Here is a 24,481-nt window from a genome sequence, read left to right on the forward strand (position 1 = left end):
CTCAGATCTGTTGTACGAGCTCACAGTACTGCGGCATTTATAACACTAAACAGTACTGGACACTAAACAGGCAAATGCACATGTGAATGTGATTTGATGACCACCTGCCTCCCTACGACGCTGTGGGTTCCCGGCGGGTGAGAACCAGGCGTGGTTTTGCTCACTACCTACTCCCTGGCCCCAAGGACGGTACCTGGCAAACAGCAACCTCCCCAGAAACACGAGTTAATGAATGGGTGGATGAACGAATGCATACTCAGTACCGCCCAGCCAGCGTCTGTACCATAGTGCACTGTCAGCGGTTCTGTAAGAATGCTAACAAGCTCTACCAAAAGCAGTAATTTACAACAATATGAAAAATCATACTCTCCCTCAGCCCCAAATCCATGGCTTCAGCCATAAGATGAAACCCACGAGATTATGTCTGCGTGTGTGCGTGTGCGTCTGTGAGTGTGTGTGTGTGCGTGTGTGTGTCTGGGAGTGTGTGTGTGCGTGTGTGTCTGTGAGTGTGTGTGTGCGCGCGTGTGTGTGTGTGTCTGGGAGTGTGTGTGTGTGTGTGGTGCAGTGGCCTGAGGGAGGAGGGGAGGTCTTTGTAGAGATTTAATTATTTTTGACACCATTGTGCAGCAGAAGCAGCGGCCGGCTGAGTTCAGTTGAGCATCCCACAGCACCTGTCTCCCAGTTACTAAAGGTGACTGAGAGACCTGTGAGTGTGAGCACACACCTGGGGCCCCGCATTTCTAACAAAGATAAAACTGGAGGGGAGGGTAGAGCTCAGTGGTAGAGCACGTGCTTAGCATGCATGAGGTCCTGGGTTCAATCTCCAGTACCTCCATTTAAAAAAAATCTAATTACCTCCTCCAAAAAAGAATTTTGAGACTAAAATTTGAAAGTTCCAAAAAAATTGTATCAGACTGCCTCTACTTTGGTTAAAAAAATAAAAGAAAAAACCCATACCAGTGCCGCACAGCAACTGACACAGCAGATGTCACCTACTGAGGACATGCACCTGGCGACGTGAAGGGTCCACCCGAGGGGCATGGGCCACGTGGTCACACCAGTGCCACCCGCCACCCTGCAGAGCACATTCCTGCCACGCAGGGTTCATCTGCCTGTTTCTGAAGTTCTCTCAGTCAGACAGGAATTTTCCAGGTCTAACAATTACGTCTCGCCTGCTTGCAGCCCCTGCAACCTAGGTACAGCCTGATGTACCCCAAAAGCACTGCCTTGGTTTAAGTCCCCAATTAGGCAGACTTTTGGGGTCTAGAATTAGCTCCCTGTATATATATTTTTCTTTCTTTCTTAAGAACAGAGATCCGCATCTCAAGCTTACGTGATACTGACCACATTTATTTCTCTTCATTAAAAAAAAAGACTATAGACTCCCCTTCCCCGGGACCTGACTCTTTAATTCTGGTAACCACAGAACAAGGAGACAGGCGGGCAAAGGAAATACATCATCACTGCAAGATGAAGGAAGACGGGCTTCGGGGCTGTATCACCAAACCCTCCAGACACTGTGAGCATTCATCTTGGGGAGAAGGTAGCGAGCAAAGGAAGTTTAAGCCTTTGTAAACAAGCAACAATGATAAAGAAGTTCTTCAGCACACTAGCTCGTGGGGCCCCAAGTCCAAACCTCAATTCTGACAGCAGCTCATGCGTTCACCGTGTTCTCCCTCATTGACTTCCCGAATGCTGCCAACCACACTGACCAGGTCCCGTCCAGACCACATCTCCTTTCCTCGCAATCAGCTGGCTGAGTTTCCTTTTCCATGCAGGGCTAATTTGCAGCCCAAGGCTTAGGGTTTAAAATGGGAGCCTTGCTTCGGCCGTGGCCAGCTTCCAGGCCTTATTTATTTCTCCCTCCTTCACAACAGCAACACAGAAAACCCTTTTTCTAAACTTTCCAAGCCGCACTCCACTGTCCGTCCACGGCGCCAGGCACGCCCAGCGAGCGGCAGGGGATGCAGCGCGGCTCCTCTACGTTGTGACCTCATACCTGATTCTTTCCCAGACCGTGTTCCCTGTCCAAAACCTCCGCACACGCAGAGCTGAAGTGACAAGTCCCCCAAAGACACGACGCTGTAGACCGAGTCGCCGCAGACCTTTTCTGGACGGGACAGACAGTAAATGTCTCAGGCCGCGGTCCAGGGCTCTCTGCAGCAGAAGTGGGCGGGCGAGCGCCAATACAACCGTATTTGCATAAACGCGGCTGAGTGCACTTGGCCCGGGGACCGCGGTCTGCCATCGCGCCTTCAACATCGCTTTTTTCTAATGACAGGCTTTTCTGAGCAACTCAGTGAACAGGGAAAGTCTGGGTGGTCACGCAGGACCCAAACTTGAAATCCGAGATGGACACGTCAGGGCCCAGCCCCGGAAGTTCTTTCACATGTCTTTCATCGAGGAGTAACTTAACATGCAATGACACGCACAGATCTTAAGTGTGCAGCCAATGTATTCTGAAACATGTTTACATGCATGTAAGTAACCCTCAGTCTAAGAAGGAATGAGACACTCCCGTCACCCTGCAAAGTTCCCTTGCTCACCCACAGACCTGGCGGCCATCACCACAGCTCAGGTTAACCTGGTCTAGAACTTCACCAAAACGGAATCGGCCAGGATGGACTTCAGGTCCGGCTCATCCACTCGAGAGGCAGTGTCTGCGATCCAGCAGTGGTTCTGTTGCTGCTCCGTGCCCACATCCCTTGACTGCTGCGCGGCAGGCCGCTGTGGGCCTTATCCCTTCATCCTCCGGACGCGAACACATTGCCCCAGACCCCTATGATCAACTCATTTCAAATCAGAGAGGATAAACGCTTTCAGAAGGACCAGACCTGGAAACCACATAACCCTCCTCCAGCTTCTATGTGGACTGAAATGGGCCTCCCCTCCCCACCCCACACACCAAGTGACCACCCTGGCTCAATGGAAAATAGAGAAAATGCACACACTCCAACTCATACACAATCCCCGTTTCACCAGCATTCCAAGTAGGCAGCCCTGGCAAGTCCTCTAGAAGCCGTGAATGCCTGTCCCCCAGGCCTTTCAAGCCGCCATGTGAGAGGCAGGCCCGTGGCACTTCCTCCGCTGCTGCCGGCCTGGGAAGCCGGACTGTATAATTAACACCCACGGTTATCTTTCAATGCCTGCACCTGGCGCTCTTAATTTAATTATCTCTCCATTTCTCCAATCCACTGCACACTGGTGCCTGCTCCACCTGGCCTTCCGCGCTCGCCCTGAATCTCCTCTCGCCTCCAGGACTTTTCATCCAGAAATAATTAGGAACACAGGGGCCTCTGTCTCATGGCCAAGTCGGCCGTGAATACGACTGGACCAGGAGGGAAGTTTACTCTCAAAGAAGTCGAGTCAGCTAGAAGCTGTGCTCAAAGGGCCAGGGTGGGCCTCCAGGCATCTCTGCTGCACTGGGAGCGACCAGGAAAAGAGGCAACGATCCTGCAGGAAACCTGAGAGGCTCTGGTTCTGGGAACACTCTTTCCCTCGGCTTGTTCCTGGCGGAGAGCGGAGTAACGGATGGGGACCAGCCTCCCGGCAAGGCCGGAACAAGAGCAGATGCACAACTACCCGCGCTGAGGATGCGCAGGCAGAGCGGGGGCTCAGCGAGCACGCCCGCCCCATCGCGCCGCCTCCCTCACCTGGCCGGTCCGACCGCTCACCCGGAAACCCGCAGGAAGCGCTCTTGGACAGACAGTCCTCCGTGTCCCCTTCTCCTTTTTGGTTTCTTGTTGGATATGGTACCTCGCCCCTCAAACGCTGTTTCCCACACTGGCATTTATGAATAACAAACACAGTGAGAAACAAAATTACATCACAGGAAACAGAAGCCGGGGTAGACAAGGTGTTTCACGAGGTCTCCTCACCTTCACTCTCGTATGTTGTCTTCCAGTTTTGCATTTTCACACGCACACACACGCGTCTTGCCTTGGGATGGAGCGATCCACTTTAACCATCAGTGTTAAATAAGACAGCCAGGCCGTCCTCAGCTTCCTCTCTTGATCTCACTCTCTTTCAGGACACACAAGAGAAGCTTCTGATCAGGCCTAAGCATTTTGGAGACATTGCTCTACATAAAATGTCCCTCCCCGCTCCCCGGGCAAATCCTAGTTCATCTTTACCAAATGTAGGAAAAAAAAAAAACCTTAGGAAATTTTCACAGGCTTTTCTCAGCTTCTCTGATTTTCAGGGGTGTTCAAAGGAGGTGCAGAGGCCCAGCCCCACTTCAGGAGCTTCAGGAGGGCCCCCTCTCTTTGCCAAGACACAGCCCAGGGGAGTGAGGGCCGGCAGCGGGGCCTCCTGGTTTGACAGATGGCTCCATTTCCAGGCCACAGGGCCGAGGTGGCTGCAGCACACGTCCCATGATTTACGACCTGGGCTGCCGAGTCCCATAGGGCGCTTCCCGCATCACATGCCGTGAGGCCACGTGCAGAGCAAATGCGGCCACCTGATAAACGCTGCAACCTCTCTGGCCCAACCTGCCTTCCAAGGCCAGAAGCTCCGGCAGCGGAGCCTCCTCCGGGGTCTCTGCCCTCCCCAACTTCCCCTTATGGGTAAGAAGCAGTGCTGGTCTGGGAGGTGGGTGAGGCACATGCCAAGAAAGTCAGTTTCCTTTTTCTTCAGATTAAAAGAAAGAAAACCCAGCTGCGTTAACTGCATGCCACACACCACAGGATTATTAAGACGGGCTGTTCTCAGCCTGGGAAGGCAGCTTGACTTCCCTCTGAGGAGTGTGGTAAGACTTTACACCCAGAAGGAAATGGGGAGGAGCCTTGCTGCCTAGATGGGAAAAGCCAGGATTTGGGGCCCAAGAACCCAAGTCTTAGAAGCAGACTCCAACACAAGGATTCAGGTGGAAGTGACTAATGTGTGAGGCGGGTTTGCGCCGGCAGGAGAGGGGGAAGTGACCCCAGGAAGGGAAGACAGAAGCATGTGTTGTTAAGCCAGTTGTCCCTGAGGGTAAGTGGCGCCTAAGCCCAGCGCCAAGAGAGTTCTGGGAAAACGCATAGACCCGGGGTGAGGGAGCTGGGATACTTGTACGCCATCTCCCACCTGTCAGAGGCTATCGGCTGCCCTGGAAGCACTCATTCCTCTGACTTCTGGTCTACCACAGAGGCAGTCAAAGCACACTCAGGTGGCCAAGGAGAGCCTCAGGCAAAGACTGCAGGTGCCCAGATAGGTGTGGGGAAGGGAGATGGGTGGGGCCAAGACAGTCTCTGAATCCCTCCGTGTCCTGCTGCTGCTGCTCAGAGCTGGAACTCGGAACATATTTCTGAACTTCTCTGACCCACACCTATGCTCCCCATCTGGAAAACCATCATGCCCACCCCCACGCTCGTGGTGACAATTAAGTCAGATGATGCCTATGAAGAGCTGTGCAAATCACAAGACCTGCCAAGTCATTAGCTCTCCCAAGTCTGCAGGGGAGGCTGGGAGCCCACCATGTGCCCAGGGCTCTGGAAGACGCAGGAAAGGGGGCAGGCTTTGTTGCCCCACGTCCAACACTGAGCATACAGTGGAGGGCTCATTCAAAAATCCAGGACCCCGCGTGTCTGAATGTGCAGGGGAGCAGGCACTCTGCCTAATTTTCAGGAGCATGAATCTAGTCTGCCCCACTGGTATCCCGGCTTAGAGGAAATGCCTCCTTATTTTAACAAAGTTAGGGTTACTGGTGAAAACTGGAAAGAAAAGGCAACGTGAGTAGCAGAAGGGTCAGCAGCCCACCCTGCTTCCTCTCAGCCCACCCCAGGATGACATCTGAGTGATGTCCTGGGGTCAGGGGAGCAGAGAAACTAGGGGACATTCCTAAATTTGAAGCATGATTGGGCCTCCTGCTTTGCCCTCCATGGGGTAAACCATCACTCTCCATGTCCCCGGTCAGAAGCCCCTTGTAATCAGGTCCTTGAGCAAAGACATTTCAGCATCCAAGTACCCACGCTACCCTAGGAAAGGATGGTGTGGATGCTGAACGTAGCTAGGTAACAAGCACGTAGAGAAGGAAGCCTCACAACTTCAGCCAAGTGTTCAGCCCATTTAAGAAGAGCCCGAAAGAAGCTGGGATTAACCCTAACTGGGATCTGGGAGCGCACACAGACACACACTCCTCCCTGTCCACCCACCCTCACACCTCCGAGAGGCTCACACTGTCTCCAAATCCAGAAGCCCACCCACATCACACCAGATACCCAGCTGCAGCTAAAGCTCTTCCTCCACCCAGTCTCCCCCTCACCCACATCCCTCCGGACAGAGTCTTCTTAACCTAGGACCACAAAATAGGGGTCTCTTGGGTGGGCATAACGGGGGCCCAAGTGTCCTCAAATCTGTGCAAAATCTGTATCAGAATTCAAGGTGGTTATAATCAGACCTTCCACACAGGGAGCGTCCCTCAAGAATCAGGAACTACCATCCGAGACACAAATGACACAGAAAAGGCACCGCACTGGGGACGGGCTGCAGTGCCAAGTGCTCGGGCGCCTGTGGGCCGTTCTGATGCCCAGGACCCGGAGAAAGGGGCCGCCTCTCATGTTCCACCCAGGTGCCCCTGACCAGAGGGCTGAAGAACAGGCAGCCCCGGGGCCGGGCTCCTGCCGAACAGCGGTTTAAGGCAGGCATGGAATCGTCATTACTGTTAAAGAATCATCTTTAAAATTCAAGCACATTTTGCACAAGTGTAATCCACCCACGTCTGCTTTAGCCTAAGAAGTCATTCTATTCTCTGTCCTCAAACTTTCCAATAGATCTGAGAGCCCAGAAGGCAGTCTGAGTTTACTAGCTTCACATACTCCACAAAGCACAGCAGGACAACCCCGTGGAGGCAAGTGGGCTGAGAAGTCCTCACGGCGTCAGCGGTGGTCTCCCAAGAGCCCTGTGAGATGCGTCCAGGACCCAGGGAAGACGCAAGGGAGACCCACCGGGGTTCTGCGCAGTAAGTGCCCCGCTCCAGGAGGCCAGCACGCCCAGCCCAGGCCCTCTGCCTGCGCCCCCAGCTTTTGTCTCTCTTCCCCTGGTTCCCCTTTTGGGGCTTAGAGGTCACACCACACCACGCTCTTGTTCTTCCAGTGAGGAAACAAGGGCCAGATTTCTCCAGCCACATGGTGAACTGGAGATGAGGGTCATGAGCCCGAGCTCCCTCCAGGGCCTGCCCCCTTCTCTGAGGAGCCAGAGTCTGGCCTTCCTCTCCCTCTGAGCTCCATGCCCCTCCAGTTTTCTGAACTTCTGATGCCATAAACCGAGAGAGTGGCCTGCTCCTTCCAGACCACCAGCTGCCCACCCAGCCGCCCAGCCAGGTTCAGGGAGAGCCCCGCCCAGCCCCAGCCCGGCCTCTGCAGAGCAGGTGACGGTGGGGCTGATGCTGGCAGGACCCAGAAGGGCCCCCACGCGAGGCCTCTGCTTCTGGCTTGATTCCCTTTGGGGTTTGCTGAGGGAGAAGTTCGCTTGTCGAAGCCAGATCCTCTCTCAGGAGCTAAACACCAGCAGCAAACAAAAACCAGACCAAACAGCATCCATTTGAAAAGACAAAGTGGGACACGGGCAGGGAGCCCATCGTAGGCTCCCGACAAGCTCAGTGCCAAGGGCTCTCTTTAGTGCAAAGGGACAAAAAAATCACAAAGCGGAAGGGTCTCTCTCTCTCACTCTCACCACCCCCCACCGCTTTCTTTTTTTGGGAACTAAGTCAGGCATGTGTCCTCTCTGTGTAATTCATTTCCCTTGTGGTCCCAACCAGCCCCGGGGCCACCACCGGAAATGGTGGAGCAGAAGAACTTTCCACAAGCAGGTCCAAATATTTGCCCTCTGATGCCACCTGATTAAATCCGTGACTCTGGCTGCCTCAGAGAAAGGCAGAAACTCCCCCCCCCCCAATCCATGCTTTTTTCCCCCTTTGTCAGTTTTATTAGGTAGAATTATTACAGTCCGACTGCACACACACATTATATCGCATGTAAATGTGTACACACAGTATACTGCACATTTTTTTAGTTTACATGTATGTACTAAATTATTGTTTTAATTTGGCTTTTTAAACTTACATAGTTATCAAAGGAATAAAGCCAACTGCAAAATAAGAATCAGCAGAAGGCAGTAATCCAATCATAAAGGGCAGTCACATGTGCTCACACATGTTCAAGAAATCAATCATCTAAGTTATAAATAATAAGTAGCTCACTTGTGTCCTTTTTTTCATTTAGATTCCACATATAAGTGAAATTATAGGGCATTTTCTTTCTCTTTCTGGCCCATTTCACTTAGAATGATGATTTCCAGGGCCATTCCTTGTTGCTCCAAATGGCATTATTTCATTTTTTATGGCTGAGTAGTATTCCATTGTATGTGTATGTATGTATACACACCCCCACATCTTCTTTATCCAGTCAACTGTTGATGGACATTTAGGCTGTTTCTATGTCTTGGCTGCTGTAAACAGTGCTGCTATGAACATTGGGGTGCATGTGTCTTATTGAATTTTATTTTTCTCCAGGTACATGCCCAGGAGTGGGATTGCTAGATCACATGGTAAGTCTATTTTTAGTTTAAGGAACCTCCATACTGTTTTCCATAGTGGCTGCACCAATTTACATTCCCACCAACAGTGTAGGAGGGCTCCCCTTTCTCCACACCTTCTCCGGCATCTATCACTTGTAGACTTTTTAATTATGGCCATTCTGGCTGGTGTGAGGTGGTATTTCATTGTAGTTTTGATCTGGAAAGGCAGAAATTTGCTGGTTGTTCCTGAATCCTCTGCTTCATGGCGGTGAGCTCGTGGCGCGAAAGCCTTGCCTCCACTGTTTCTCCCTGGAGTCTGTCCTTCCGGGTCTCAGAGATGCTCTTACAACAGGAGGCCAGCGGGGCTCAGACAAAGGAACACTGGTTTTCCCATTCTAGGAGAACCCACTGCTGGTAAACAGACAGGAAGCTTCTCAGGGGTGGGAGGCTGGGTTTGTCTGTCTGTTCATTTGTTCCCTTTTTTGTTTCACCATATTCATTACAAACATACGAACAACATCACTAGGTCTGCCCCCAGGTTGTGCAATGAGGCCACAGCCTTTATTCCCATATAAGCCCTTTTTTGGTTTTTGTTTTCAATCTGCTCTTCTTCTTCCAAGAGCATCCCTCATCCTCAGAGGGCTGCCATGGCTGGGCACGATGTGGGTCGTGGTACCCGCCCTCTCCTGGGTCCTTTAACGGTCGCCTTCTATTCCCTCTCCTGCCTGCCCTCAATCTCTGCCTCTTCCCTGAAGTAGGAGATGCCAAGCAAATACAACTGCAGCACAGGAAGGATTTCAGACGCAGAGTCATGGACTTGGCTCAGTGTCACGTGGCTGGGGTTCCAGACGTGGGGTGAGAACTGGGTCTAGGGTCCCACCCATGAGGGTAAGGAAATCGATCACTCAAAAGCAGGGTGAAGCTTTTGTCTGTGTGGAGGGGATGTCATCAGGATGCCTGCCTCACACTTTGGGGGCTGAGGGGGGTGACTGCCAATGGCAGGTGCCCAGAAGGCCTAGGCCCCTTAAAGGAACTGACTGGAGACTCCTGTCCCTCTCTCCTCCCACCACCTTTCTAAGCCACCGTCCAGCCACTGGCAGCCAGGGCGGAGTGATCCGATTCCAAGGTCTGGCTCAGAGCCCTGTCCATAATGCTCTTTTCCTTTCAAAACTCTCCGAGTCCGTTCCACGCAGTCTGGCCCTTGAAAGGCAGCCCGGCAGACACAGTGGTGCCCTCCCCACACCTCCTCAGTCTTAATATTTCCACCCCTGCCTGCTCAACTTCCATGACCTCCATCAACATCCCTGTGCCGAAATATGTGATGGCTGTAGTGACACACCAGGACTGAACACACACTCCTCCCTGCAGCCCTCAACCAACGACTAGTGGGAGCTGGTGTATATGTACCCCAGCTCCATCGCCCAGGGGTGAGAACCTGCCGAGTGCAGGCTCTCCATCACCTTCCAGAATCCCCCGGCAGCTGAGTCACCACCACGGCTTCCTTCCCTTCCCTGGCTCCCCTCCCAAATTGAGGACCCACACTCAAGTCCTCGCTCAGGTCTGCTGCTGGGAACCACACTAAGACAGGCCTGTGGCGTACCAGCCAGAGCCTGGGAAAGAGGGAAGAAAGCCCCGGTTGTAGTCATTAGGTATCTCTAATCTTTACTGTGTCTTTATCCACAATAAGTGTCGAAATGCTGCCCAGGCAACCCAAGCATGTGATGGACGAGGACAGGGCTCACTGCCAGGCTCCTGGTGGCCAAGTGCTGTCTGGACGTGGGAGCTGGTTCCTGTCTGACATGAGATGCTGTGCAGGTGAGACCCTGACTTTGCTCCCTCCACCCGAGCCCTGCTCTTGGCTCAGAGCCCCGATTCCACGTTCACACTCCCCGTCCTCCTGCTGGGCGAGGCTGGCATGAAATTTTTGCTCCATCTGATTTGGAGGTGGAAGGATTACAACAACATCCTGAAGCTTCCTGGCACAGGAGGGTGACTTAAAAAGCAACGAATACACTCTCCAACCTTCGCAATCAAGGCAGGGAGCTGGCTGGGGTCCCTTAAAAGGAAACTCCAATAAGTAGACTGTCAGGCTCCAAACCACAGGCTCACCACCCTGCAGCTGGCCTGGTAGGGGCAGGGGCACCTCCTAGGGCGGAAGGTGTTTCCACTGAGGTTGTCAGTGCCCAGAAAGTTCTGCCCTGGGGGTGGCTTTCTGCCCCTCCCCTGGAAACATACGTCTCTCCTGTCCGCCAGGTCTCAAACAGGATGAAGCGCCCAAGACAGCATCATCGAACAACTGGAGAATATTCACTGTGCACCACATGAAGCTAAATGCTAAGACGAGAAATTACAGATGGCCATGAAATAGTGAATAATTTTAAGAATTATGCTTGGGTCAGGGACAACCCTGGAATTTCATCGTAGCCACTCTGGAAAGATTTACACTCACCTCAATGGCTTTACCCACTAAACGATGTTGGAATTGCCTTTTTAAAAAAAGTGTTTCATTTTCTCTGATTTAATTTTCAGAGAGGCACAACTTACACGTGGGAAAATGCACAGGTGTTCAGTGTACAGTTCAGTCCCTGTCAACACATGTAGACACCTGGTGACCCACAATTCAATGAAGGGACAGAGCACTGTCACCACAGGCAGTCCCCTTGTCCCCTTTGCAGTCGAATGCAGGCACCTTGCCCTCTACACCTACGTTGTACAGTGTGCTTCCTAAAAACAAGGACATTCACTTCTACAAGCACCACAAAGTTGTCAAAACATGGAAATTAACAATGCTAGCAATACTATTACCGAATCTACAGACCTTATTCATTTTGCTCAGCGTCTCACTCATGTCTCACAGGAAGAGGAAGCCTTTCTGTCTGGGACTCAATCAAGAAGCACACACTGCACGTACCTGTCCCACTTCCTCAGTCTCCTCCAAGCTGGGACGGCTGCTCTGCCGTTTCGCGTTCACGCCCTTGCCGGGCAGATTTTGTAGAATGCCCCTGAGTTTGGGTTTGCCTGATGATGCCTCTGGACAAGACTACTCTAGAAGTGCTGTGTGTCCTTCCCAGGGCGTCCCAGCAGGAGGCTCGCTGCCAGCTCCCCCCTCCGCTGCGCTGGGCCAGGGCAGGGCCAGCCAGGCCGCCGCTGTCAGGTTACCGGTTTTTTCTTTGCTGTTAATGAGTACCCCAAGGGAATATTGTTCGAGACTGTGTCAGCGTCCTGTGTATCAGGCACTGGCCCCTAGCTGCAGCATTACTGACAGTTCCTGCTTGAAACGCCTGTGATGGCGGCCAGATGGTGACTTTGCGAATTCCTCCTACTCAAAGGAGAGTTATTTCCAACTCATTCATTCATTCACTCACCCGTTCATGTGTTCAAATGTGGACTCACAGATTCTCGCTTTATTCTATGGATTAGAACCTGTTACTGTCATCCATTTTGATTTCAAATTGCCCCAGCTTGGGCCAGCGAGAGCTCCTCCCAAAGCCAGCTGCCAGGCCCCTCTGACACGTCTGGCCTGAACCATTCCTGGGCGCTGAGAGACCATGGGCCCCAGGTTTGTTTCAAATTAGATTTAACTTTCATTAAATGCTCTTCTTTCAAAAAAGCATGCTTTGGCTACACTGTTGGGTCCTGGGGCCAGTGGCTGTCACGGCTGCTTCTCCAGGGAGCGAGGCAAAACAGTGGGCCTGGGACTGCAGAGGCAGGGGGCGGCACCCACTCAGCACCCAGGAGGAGGGCCGGGGGGCGGCGGCCACGGCTGGGGGAGCCGCCAACGGTGTGAACGGAGGGCGCACAGCAGCCCTGCAGCCAAGGCCAGGCTGTGAGTACCGCTCACGAAGACCCCGGCCAAAGGGGAGGGACAGGCGAGCAGGGGTGCCAGGCTCCCAGGACAGTCTCTGGGCCCTGGCTGGCTACTTTCGACTCTGTCTGTCCCGTTTTTCTCTCTGGCTGGACCTTGTCCATCAGCATTCATTGTCACCACCTTCCTGGGCTGTTCTCAGTACAGACACCAGCAAAGATGGTTCTCAGTTCAGAAGGAACCTAACCTCTCCCTGTAACAATGTTTTTGTCCCACTGACTGCCACCAGTGCCACCCAGGCATTAGCTAAATGTACACACACACACTCACATTCTTATTCGTTACCAAAAAATTAACACTCGGATAGTTACCTTTTCCACCATTTCTTCCAAGAGTCTCTTTTTTAGCTTTCCTACTCTACAATGGATGCCACGGGCCGTGGTAATACAGCGCTCCTTCTGAATCTCACAGCGTGAAACACAGAGCCCATTACTCAGCAGACGTCCAGGGATGGATGCTGCTCCATTACAGGAACATCCAAAACAGAACGGCTTTCTCAAACACTGTAAACACACCAACGCCAAGCAGCACTGGGCCCAGGGCTGCCTGGGACCTTCCAGACTTGGGGATGCTTCTCGCACCTCCCACCAGACCCTCTCCCTATCGCGGCCCACAAAGGCAGAGCCAGCCAGTCTGAGGACCTGGGCATCTAATCAGACAACTGTTTTTTCCACCCTTCTCCTCGGCCAAAAAACAAAACAAAACAAAACAAAGCAGTCCTTGGATACCCCTAGAGTTTTTACAAATGGTCCCCAGTGGATGAAGAAGGGTTAAAAAAAAAGAGGCCTTTCCATTTAGTCTCTGCTTTCATTCCAAGTCTATTTAATAATGAAGGAAGGTTCTGTTTCACCTCAGTGAAAATTTCAAGCCTCAATTATCTCAATTTCTTTGCAGAATCATGGTTTTTTCTTTCTCAGCTTCCAGACTTAATAAATCGGGGGGAACTCCTCTTCGGGGAGCCAGGCTGCTCTTTGGGGCCACTGTCCAGAGGAACGACCTGGCGGCTGAGGGAGACCTGCACTGCGCGGGCACCGGCGCCGTCTTCCCTCCAGCTCTGCACGGCCCCACGCGGCCACTGAAACGGGAACTAAACAGAATTAAATAAAAGCCAAAGTGTAGCTAGTCGGGGCACTAGCCGCCCCTCAAGGGCTCAGCAGACGCACATGGCAAGCGTCCTCCTTCTGATAAACAGTGCAGAGAAGGGGGGGAGTTCTACAGGACGGCCAGCTGGCCAGTGGGCTCAGAGGACAGGGACCCGGGGTCACAGCCACGCCAGGACTTCAGAGAGCACCGTCTCCATTCACAGCCCTGGTGGTGGGTGCAGTGTGTACACCTGGGGCGGAGCGGGGGAGACAAGGCAGGTGACCTTTAACTTTCTTCTACGGACCTTTCCCCTCCCAAATACCTCCCGCTCTCCACTCCTCAGCAAGCCGCAGCGTTCACTGCAGCACAGAGCCCCACTGCTGGTTCCTATTTTTCCCCTTAACTTTAAATGAAGTCAGTTCAATGGTAGCCTGATGTCTCTCTGCGACACTTTTCATTCCCCCTCATTATTATTCAGGCTCTCATGAAGAGATGGGCGTGGTTTGGGGGGCCCCTCCAGGGCTGGACAGTTGATTACTCCCATGGGTTTTGGAAGACAGAGAAAAGTCATTAGGGATGGGTGGGGAGGCAGGAAGCGAAGAGAGGCTGCAACCCACAATCACACTCAAAAACCCATTAAAATGAAGAACTACAGGAAAAGGAAAACCTCCAGGGGTCTCCTTTCGGTATGAAAGTAATTCAGGTTGGAGATAATTATCACCTTAAACGTATGCCATGAGCTTGCGGTATGTAAATTTGCTCTTAAAATAGTCCCAGTAACTTCCACTTCCAGAAGGCTGGGATAACTTAGGGACAGTAGATGAAGATGGACTCACAGGAGGCGTGACTGTTCACGAGGGGCCGTGATGCCTGCTTTGCCTTTGAAGAAGTTAAGCTTCCGCACTGAAAATCAGGACCCTTGGCAGTGGAAGGGGGAAACAGGACACCCCCACCCGACACGTACACACTCACACACACACACACACACACACACACACACACACACTGACCTTGCCAACTTGCAGTTTGAAAAAGTAAGAACAGATCACGGTGTGAGTTAGTCAGGAGGGTTGGACAGGTAGAAGGAGATGGATTTCCTGTTCAAAGGAAGCCCCTGCCAAACCTGGAAGGGGTGAGCAGAGAGAGAATTATTTTTAAGACTTGTAAAGTTTGAATGGGCTTAAATACACTCCTCGCCTGGAGGCAGGGAGCAAAAGCAGATAATAAATAATACCTGGACCCACAGGGAAAGTCAGAAGGAAAGAAAAAAAAAAGATCTGATTTTCATCTTCACGGGTGGGTCCTGAGCCACAGCACAGGCAGCCTTTGCCGCGGGCTGGGCCCACTGCGGGGCCTTGAGGAGGGGCTGGGGTCAGCGCCAGAGCTACCCACCACACACCAGGCTTTCCAAGACCAGCATTTGAATGAACCATGGCCGTCTTCTCACTCTTATGTCAGGTGTGAACAAAGCGTCACTAGAGAGGCATTACTGCTCAAACTGGGGATTTCTCTGGATGTGTGCCCAGGCGTGGGACTGCGGGATCACATGGTAGGTCTATGTGTAGTTCTTTAAGGAATCTCCATACTGTCCTCTGCAGTGGCTGCACCAAACTGCATCCCCACCAGCAGTGCAGGAGGGCTCCCTTTGCTCCACAGCCCCTCCAGCATTCATCGTTTGTGGACTTTTTAATGATGGCATTCTGACTGCTGGGAGGTGGTGCCTCATTGTAGCTTTGATTTGCTTTTACTTGATGGTTAGCGACGTTGAGCATCTTTTCATGTGCCTGCTGGCCGTCTGTACGTCTTCACTGGAGAAGTGTCTGTTTAGGTCTTCTGCCCATTTTTGATTGGGTTGTTCGTTTTTTTGTTATTGAGTTGTATGAGCTGTTTGTATATTCTGGAAGTTACGCCAAAAAGATACATGCACCCTAATGCTCATAGCAGCACTATTTACAAAAGCCAAGACACGAAAGCAACCTAAATGTCCATCAGTAGATGAACAGATAAAGAAGCTTGGGGTATATATACAACAGAATACTACTCAGCCATAAAAAAGAATGAAATAGTGCCATTTGCAGCAACTTGGATGGACCCAGAGATCATCATACTCAGTGAAGTAAGTCAGACAGAGAAAGACAAGTATCATACGATATCACTTACATGTGGAATCTAAAAACATGACACAAATGAACTTACTTATAAAACATAAAGAGACTCATAGACATAGAAAACAAACTTACGGTTACCGGGGGGAAAGAGAGGGGACAGATAAATTAGGAGTTTGGAATTAGCAGACACACACTACTGTATATAAAATAGATAAACAACAAGGACCTACTGTAGAGCACAGGGAACTATATTCAAAAGCTTATAATAACCTAAAATGAAAAAGAACCTGAAAAAGATGCATACATGTATAACTGAATCACTATGTTGTACACCTGAAACCAGCACAACATTGTCAGTAAGAAGCAGTCTTAGGCTTTTCTGTGTATCACCTCAAAAGAAATCCCCCAGTGCCCCGTTCCTGACAGATCCTGCCCCAAATCTTCCTAAAGGCCCTCCCATGTAGAAGCCCCACCAGAGCCCACGGACAGAACCTGGAATGTGAAAGGGACTTAAAAATGCCCGCAGTGGAATCGCACTTCCTACAGGAGCCGTCCTGTTCCCTCCCCATCTGTGGGGCCTGAACCAGGCCTGCGATCAGGCTTACCTGGGGAGCCTGGGGAGACTCAGATTCCTGGGCCCACGCCCAGCGCTCCTGACTCAGTCCCTCTGTGGTGGGGCCAGAGGACACGCATCTCTCCCTCCCTCCCAGGGGGAACGGAGGCTCCGGGTCCTGGAACTGCTCTTTGAGAAAGACCACTGCTGGAATGATTCCCGTGGTCCCCACACGAGTCAAGCCGAAGGGGGGGGGCACAGCCTTGCCCTCGTTTGCTGAGGGTGCCCAGTGTGAGGCCCCCCGGGGGAGAGCTTGTGTCTGCACCAGCACAGCCGCACGCCGGGTGGGGGTGTCATTCTCAGGAGGCCATGAACACAAGCCCCTGTGTGGTCCACAGGGAGGCTGCCCGATACAGCGCTGGGCAGACAGCAAGCTGGGCTTCTGGAACGTTCTTCCTCCACTGCTCCCACTGCTCCTCCCACCCGCTCCCCGGTAGACCTGGACTTGGCAGGTTCTCATCCCTGCAGACGATAGCACCGCCCAGAGTAAACCCGGGGTCTGGGTCTGGGAGGGGGGCGTTGCTAAGGCAACGTGTGCTTTAAAAGCTGCTCCAGAGATGCGGACACCAGGCCAGGCTGCTGTGCGCGGCACCCCCTGCCCAGTCCTGTTCCCCAGTGGGGCTTGGACACCAGCTACTCTGCAGCCCATGTCCCTCCCGGCCAGGGGTGAGGTCATCGCTGCACCCGCAGCTCCCACTGAAGACCTGCTGGGCCCGCACTAAGGACAGGGCGCCTTCCACTGCCGGCCCCTCCGCCTGCTCGCATCTGGTCCTCCCTGGACACTCACCGCTCAGGAGAAAACCGTCCCGCCGCCCGGCCCGGCGGCCCCTCTCAAGCTGCAAACTGACCCCCGAAGATGTTTTCATTCTCCAGGAGCTGTTTTTCCTGGCATACGTGTAACACACAAAGGAAAAAAGCCTTTGCTTTTTTTTTTTAAAAAAAAAATCCAATACAAAATAAGCCATTGTTAAGGCTCCAAACAGTCTGTTGTAACTCCCTAGTATGCTCTGAAAACAATAAAGCCCTCGAGGGTGTGTGTTCTTTGGCCATCGCTTCCCTCCCGGGCTTGGTCTGACTGTACTGCGTTCCCGCCACGGTCTCTGCGATGCCCCAGAGCGCCCCGCACGGGCGTCCCCACCAGACACGCAGGCACGCCCGCCGGGCACCGGGGCCCTCCTGTCAGCACTGGTAGACACTCAGTCAGCTGAAACTGTTCTCCAGGGGACACTTTTTTCTTCCCTTATGCTGCAAATAAAGCTGGTAGCCAATTCTGGATGACGAATTTAAGAAGAAGGACAACCCTCCATGAAAACTGAGACATCTGGCGGAAGACTGTCCAAGACAACTGGGTCTGAGGCAGAGCCAGCGTCCCGGGGGAATGGGCTGGCAAGCAGAGTAGCCGTCCTTCAACTGCTGCGTGTGGAAACTCCACAGCCTTGGCCAAAGGAAGGGAAGAAAGGAAGAGGGCGTCTGAGAAGAACCTGGGGCCCTCTGGGAGGCCATTTCTGTGCTACTGACCCGCTGTCACCGGCTGAAGTAGGAACAGCGGTGGGCTCAGAGATGAGCATTTGAGCCCCCATGGAACACCCGTGTGGCTGGAGTCTGCAGGTATCTGAACATCTGCAAACAACAGTGCTCCCAACCGTGCCCCCAGCTTCCTCACCATTGCTTGGCCCCAGGTGGGAAGCGCAGGGGGTCAGGGGACAGAGTTAAGGTCACAGTGAGGATGGAGTGAAGAGGTCCTCACACCTCGGACACTCAAGGGGTGCGAAGACCTCGGCTAGTGCCAACCGTGTGACTTTGAATTATTGGTAGTTGGAGTCTCAGATCAAGCTACCTGGATCACATGTGTGAGGCACAAATGTTTAAAGATTTTGTTTTAAAGGTCACCGCAAGTCTGCTGAGTCATTTCTGCCTGCCTTTCCACCATTCCACTGGGGATGTTAATAACTTTCAACAGAATTCTTTCCGACAGTCAACAGTATGAGGCAACACCATTCACTGTTCGTCCTGAGACCAAAGAGAATTCCAGTTCAGTTCGTCTTCACACCTTCCGTTTTCCTGATCATCCCACCGGATTTGGGGCAAGACTGGCTGAGGTAGGAACAGCAGGGGACTAAGCGATGTTGGTTCAAGTCCTCCATCCCCTCTGGGGTCCCCTGGCGGTTGAGGGTCTGCAGGTAACTGGGCGTCTCCAAACACTAGTCGTCTTCTCTGGGAAATGCACAAGACGGTGCTGACTCTGCTTCGTGGAAATGTCACAGGGACTTCGTGAAAGGGACCGAGGCTGACAACTCTGCCCGACCAAGAGCCTATGATGTGTCAGGCTCTTTAACGTGCTCTGCCTGCATCATTTGATTTCTTACAAGAAACCTGTATCTTCGGTGTCATCATTCGCACCTGCCACATAAAAGCATTAATCCCCAGGGTCACACAGCCAGCAAGCGGACAATCTAGAGAGAATTCAGACTCAGGTGACTCGATCCCTCCTCTAAAAAGCTCAAACAATACATGTCAAAATGCCCTGAAAATGCTGAAGCCAAGTCCAAGGGTATGATGCAACTGTCCACTAACCAGAAATGCTACTTACAGTGGCATCGCATGGGTCCCGTGCTGTTGGGGAACGAGCGGTTTCACCTAAGTGGGGTATTCCAGGTACCTAATAGCTACCCCTAATTAAGAATCGAACTTGCAGAGACTTTTAATGGAAAATTTCCAAAAGTAATTACATTTTTTTCAGTCTTAAACACACATGGATCTGAATTTAAAGATTTCTAAAAATAATCCAGGACATTAATGAGTATGAGGCATGAAAATGAGATACAATTGGGCAATGTTCTCAAAGTCTGTCATGTGTGTAAAGCAGCCCCAAATGGCTGGACGTGTTAGTTTTCCAAGTCTACTTTTTCTCAGAAGATTTCATTATGAAAATCTTCAAATATGCCAAAAAGTTTAAAAAATGTTACCCACCACCTAGATTGCAATATAACACCGGAAGATGCTTGTTTTACCTTCCAGGTGCCCATCTATTCACTCCTCCAACATCTATCCATCTGTCTTTTTAAAAATGCATTTAAAATTACATTGCAGATATCAGCACGCTTCTCCCTGAGTACTTCAGCATCCATATCAAATCAATATTTGTTTGTGGTGCTTTTCTATTGAGATACACTTCACCTACAATGAAACGCACAAGCTTATGTGAACATTCACGGAGTTTTGACAAATGAACACATCTTTGTAGCCCAAAGCTCCATCCAGATGCCGAGCATTACGACTGCCCCAGAAGGTTCCCTGGCACCCCACCCTAGTCAATTCCACCCTCACTCCCGAGGGAGTCTACTTTCCACAGGTCTTCCTGTTTCTCCCCCTGAGGACAGCTGTCACTTCACAAGTGCCAGAGGTTCTGTTTCTGATCTGTGACCTCATTTTATCTGCAGTTATCTGGGTGGGATTGTGACAGCAATTCACAGCCACTTTCAAGGAAAGGCATGAGCCCTGGGGTTGTCTTTTCCATGAGGCTGAGAGGCACTTCCCCCAGTAAGGATTTGGGAGGAACGGATATTGCCAGCAGCCTGGTCTCCATAGAAATGAAGAGCTACTGGACTGTTACAAAGTCTGACCAAATAGCTTTCCACCTGTAAGATCCAGTGCTGATTTGTATAAGAACAGAATTTCCACCAGGGTTAAAATTTCTGCATGCTAGTATTTCACTAGACTTCTGAGGGACTGGGCTTGGAAGGAAAATAATGGCTCACTCAACTTTTTCAAGCCATGGTGTTGTGACATTCATGTGTTGTTATGTTGACAACCATACACTGAGACATCAAGACATTTGCACATTGAGATGTTAAGACATGGCACGTTCAGACTGCTGAAACGTGCACAGGTTGACATCCACATGCTGAGATGTTGAGACATTCACACGTTGAAATGTTGAGACATTCGCACGTTGAGGTGTGAGGATATTCCACATTGAGACATTCACAGGTTGACATGTTGAAACATCTTCAGATCCAGGTGTTGAGATTTTTCATATGTTGTTGTGTAGAGATGTCCACGGAACCCAGAAAGACATTCACACGTTGAGATGTTGAAACATCCACAGATTGAGACGTAAAGATCTTATTCATTGGTCTGACTTCAAACATCAGGTAACTTAAGCCAGGCTCAGGATACACACCCTGACTCCTTCTCAGCAAAGTCTGCTAAACTCTGCTTCCACATCCCTTCTCTGTAGCAGTGCTGGCCCCACCCTGGAGAGCTCCATGGACAGTTTGCATCCATGCCTGTGGTTTCCTCTGACTCCCTAACTGAGGGTGTCACCTGACCCCAGGGGGATGCTTGACCTCTACAGAGGCAGGCAAGAAATGCTGGGGTTCAGCCCAGGAGTGACCCTCAACCTATGTGGGATGATAGCTGGGGGATAAACACCCCAGTTTCCTCACCTGTCAGTGGCTCTGCACTGTCTCACAGAGGGTCCTCCCTGGAACTGAGCCCTTGCCGTCCTCAATGGTAACATCCCCTACTGGTGTTTCTTTTTTGGGGGTTCAGGGCTTGATTCATGGTTTAGGAAGTGTTCCTTTTTAAAAAAATTTTTATTGACATATAGTCAGTTAACAATGTGTCAATTTCTGGTATACAGCATCATGTCCCAGTCATGCATGTATATACATACAATCGTTTTCATATTCTTTTTCATTAAAGGCTATTACAAGATATTGAATATATAGTTCCCTGTGCTATACAGAAGAAATCTGGTTTTTTATCTATTTTTATACATAGTGGTTAACCTTTGCAAATCTCAAACTCCCAAATTCAACCCTTCCCAACCCTTTCCTCCGGGTAACCATAAGATTGTTTACTATGTCTGCGAGTCTGTTTCTGTTTTGTACATGAGTTCATTAGCGTCCTCTTTCTTCTTCTTCTTCTCCTTCTCCTTCTTTTTTTTTTTTTTTTTGAGATCGCCTCCCTAACAATCTATTTGTACTCAAATCCTTGTTTCTGATTTTGGTGGGAACCCAAACTAAGCCATCTCTGAAGCACCAGCCCTGTCTCCAAGCACAGCTGGAAAGCGGAGTCAGGACATCCACCCTTGATAGCAGGGACACTTCCTCTTCCACTGGCTACCAGGTTACCATCTACTCACCACACACCTGCAGAAGCAGGTGGGGGTAGGACCTGCGCCTTGGAGAGTAAGGGGCCCTGATGGCAGAAATCCATGGAGGTGCCTCATCTCCATATCCCTCCGGGGCTGCGGCCAGGCTCGCCTCCCCCCACGTCACAGGGAGGGCCCAGTTCTCTCCCTCCACCCCCAGATGCTCCTGTGAATCAGTGGTAACAGCAGTTGACAGTTCTCTTTGCAGGGGGTGGGGGGCTTCCCCCCCCACATGGGGAGCAGGTGCTGGAGCTCTACACAGATGGTTCCCAGCACGTGACTCCTGCAGTCTCTGGGCAAGCATAAATGAAGGATGCTCACAGAGACAGAGAGAGCGCTGAACATGGGCAGCCTGAATGAATAAGAATTTCTGTTTTAATTGGGGAAACGAAAGATCAAAAAAGATACACCTGGTGAAACTTCTGTAGAAAATAGTTTAGTAGTTTCCCAGTAAGTTGACTATAGGGATGTTCAAACAAAAACTTGTACATTAATTGTTCAGAGCAGCACTATTTACAGGAGGCAGAAGGTGGAAATACCCAAATGTCCAACAACAGGTGAGTAGATACACAAAGTGTGGTGTGGTCTCGCAACAGAACGTCACTCAGCGGCCATAAAAAGGAATGAAGTATTGATACTTAATAATACATATGCACACATGCATATGTTGACATGTGATAATATATATCAATATATGATTGTATATATATGTATACACATTATACCTCATAAATATTATGCTAAGTGAAATAAGACAGATACTGACGTCCACATGTTGCATGATTCCATTTATAAAAAATATGCAGAATAGACAAATCCATAGAAATGGATCAGTGTTTTCCAGAGACTAGGGCCAGAGAGGAGTAGGGAGTGACTGCCCATGGCTAAGGGAGTCCTTTAGTTGATGGAAATGCTTCAGAACTAGAAAGAAGTGACAGTTGCTTAACACTGCAAATGAAATAAATGCCACCAAATTGTACACTTTAAAATGGTTGAAATGGTAAATTTTATATTATGTATATTTTACCACCATTTTTTTTAAAGTAAGGTAGAAATCTGCGAAAGTGGACACCTCTGGATTTCTCAAGTGTCATCGGACACTTTTACGAGCTGAGCGGCATCAGAGATAAGCTCGTCTCTAAACCCATTTTGAAGCTCAAGATGCAGAGCGGTTAACGACTCGGTTGAGGCTACCAAGGGAATCAGGAGCAGTCATCCGCTTGCTAGAGGTTCTCTTTTTTTACCAAAATGAGACCACAGTTTACGTGGCGGCCACCTGTAACAGGCCACCAAGCACCGAGCAAAAGCAAAAATAACAAATGGGATGACATCAAACTTAAAAGCTTTTTCACAGTGAAGGAAACTGTCAGCCAAACAAAAAGGCCACGTACTGAATGGGAAACGACATTTGCAAATGATACATCTGATCAGGGGTTAATATCCAACATACACAAAGAAGTCATACTACTCCACATCAAAAAAAAAAAAAAACTGGATTAAAAAAATGGGCAGAGGACCTGAACAGACATTTTTCCAAAGAAGACATACAATGGCCAAGAGGCACATGAAAAGATGTTCAACATCACTAAATGCAAATTAAAATGAGATATCACTTCACATCTGTCAGAATGGCTATCATTAAAAAAAAAACCCCACAAATAACAAGTGTTGATGAGGATGTGGAGAAAAGGGAACCCTAATGCACTGCTGGGAATGTAAATTGGTGCAGCCACTGTGGAAGACAGTATGAAGACTCCAAAAAATTAAAAATAGAACTACCACATGATCCAGCGATTCTACTCCTGGGTATTTATCCAAAGAAAACAAGAACACTAATTTGAAAAGATATATTCACTTCTATGTTCATTGCAGCACTATTTACAATAGCCAAGATGTGGAAGCAACCTAAGTGTCCACCTACAGATGAGTGGATACAGAAGATGTGGTATATGTACACAGTGGAATACTACTCAGCCATAAAAAAGAATGAAATCTTGCCATTTGCAACATGGATGGACGTAGAGAGCATTATGCTAAGTGAAATAAGTCAGAGAAAGACAAATACTGTATGATTTTACTTATACGTGGAGTCTAAAAAACAAAACAAATGAACAAACATAATCAAATAGAATCAGAGTCAGACACAGAAAAGAAACAGGTGGTGAGGGGAGAGGAAGGGAGAAGGGGGAGGGAAAGAAAAAGCTGAGGGAGATTAAGAGGTACAAACAGAGGTCTAACTTCCCTCTGCCTCTCTCTTCTAAGGACACTTGTGATAGCATTTAGGGCCCACCTGGATAATCCAAGGTCATCTCCCCATCTCAAGATCCTTAATCACATCTGCAAAAAACTTTACCATATTAGGTAATAGTCACAGGTTCCAGGAGTTAGAACCTCATATCTCAGGGGGACACCATTAGCATCACTCCAACCAGTAACCAGGGCAATGCAAATTAAAGCCACAATCAGACACACGACCAGACTCGCAGAGCACACCAAGACAGACAATACCAAGTATTGCTGATGGAGCAGAACAACGGGAACGCACATCTCCTGCTGGGGAGAGTGTAGATCCACCCGTACAACCACGCAGAGTGCACGTGGACTCTACGGAAAGTAAGGGTGCACATACCCTACGATCTGGCCATCCCACTGCTAGAGAAACTGGCCTTACAGGAGACACCCACGAGTGCCCAGCGTGGCGCTGTCATCGTCAAAAGCCTGGACACAACCCAAACGTCCATCCACAGGAGAACAGCCAGCTGAACTGGGATGTAGTCATGCCTCCGGATACCACTCAGCTTTGAAAGTCGGCGAACCAGAGCCTCAGACACTGATGAGGACAAACCTCGCACGTGTTCACATTGAGGGAGGAGCGCAGGCTGCACAAGGACTTACACACCGTGTGAAATCATTTCTACCGAACTCAAAAACATGCAGCTGCTGCTTCATGGCGTTTCTGGATGTGTGCACTCATGGCAAAAGTCTAGCAACAAGCCCTGGGCTCACAGACAGCCAGTGCTAGACAGCGGCTGCCCCTGCGAGGCAGGGGCCAGGATGCGGACGCGAGCAGCGAGAAGTCCAAAGGGGATTTCAAGATGCATTTGCAACAGCTTACTTCTTGGGTGAGTGACGGCTATGCAGACGTTCATTATACTTTTCCC

The 24,481-nt window shown here is 50.4% G+C and overlaps 1 protein-coding gene across 2 annotated transcripts in view; it reads right to left on the bottom strand.

Moving 5' to 3' along the window:
• Positions 1–24,481, bottom strand: part of SLC24A3 (solute carrier family 24 member 3) — a 429,317-nt gene that overhangs the window by 278,610 nt on the left and 126,226 nt on the right. Inside the window, exon 1 of one of the 2 annotated variants that reach the window (XM_072943710.1) lies at positions 16,950–17,057. The exons of the other annotated variant lie outside the window; for it this stretch is intronic. Within the exon in view, the coding sequence (XP_072799811.1) occupies positions 16,950–17,028 (79 nt within the window). The 5' untranslated portion in view covers positions 17,029–17,057. Of the gene's footprint in view, positions 1–16,949; positions 17,058–24,481 lie in introns of those variants that run through there. 2 annotated transcript variants of the gene reach the window in all.

Source organism: Vicugna pacos, chromosome 19, assembly GCF_048564905.1.
Source record: "Vicugna pacos chromosome 19, VicPac4, whole genome shotgun sequence".
Taxonomy (NCBI): domain Eukaryota; kingdom Metazoa; phylum Chordata; class Mammalia; order Artiodactyla; family Camelidae; genus Vicugna; species Vicugna pacos.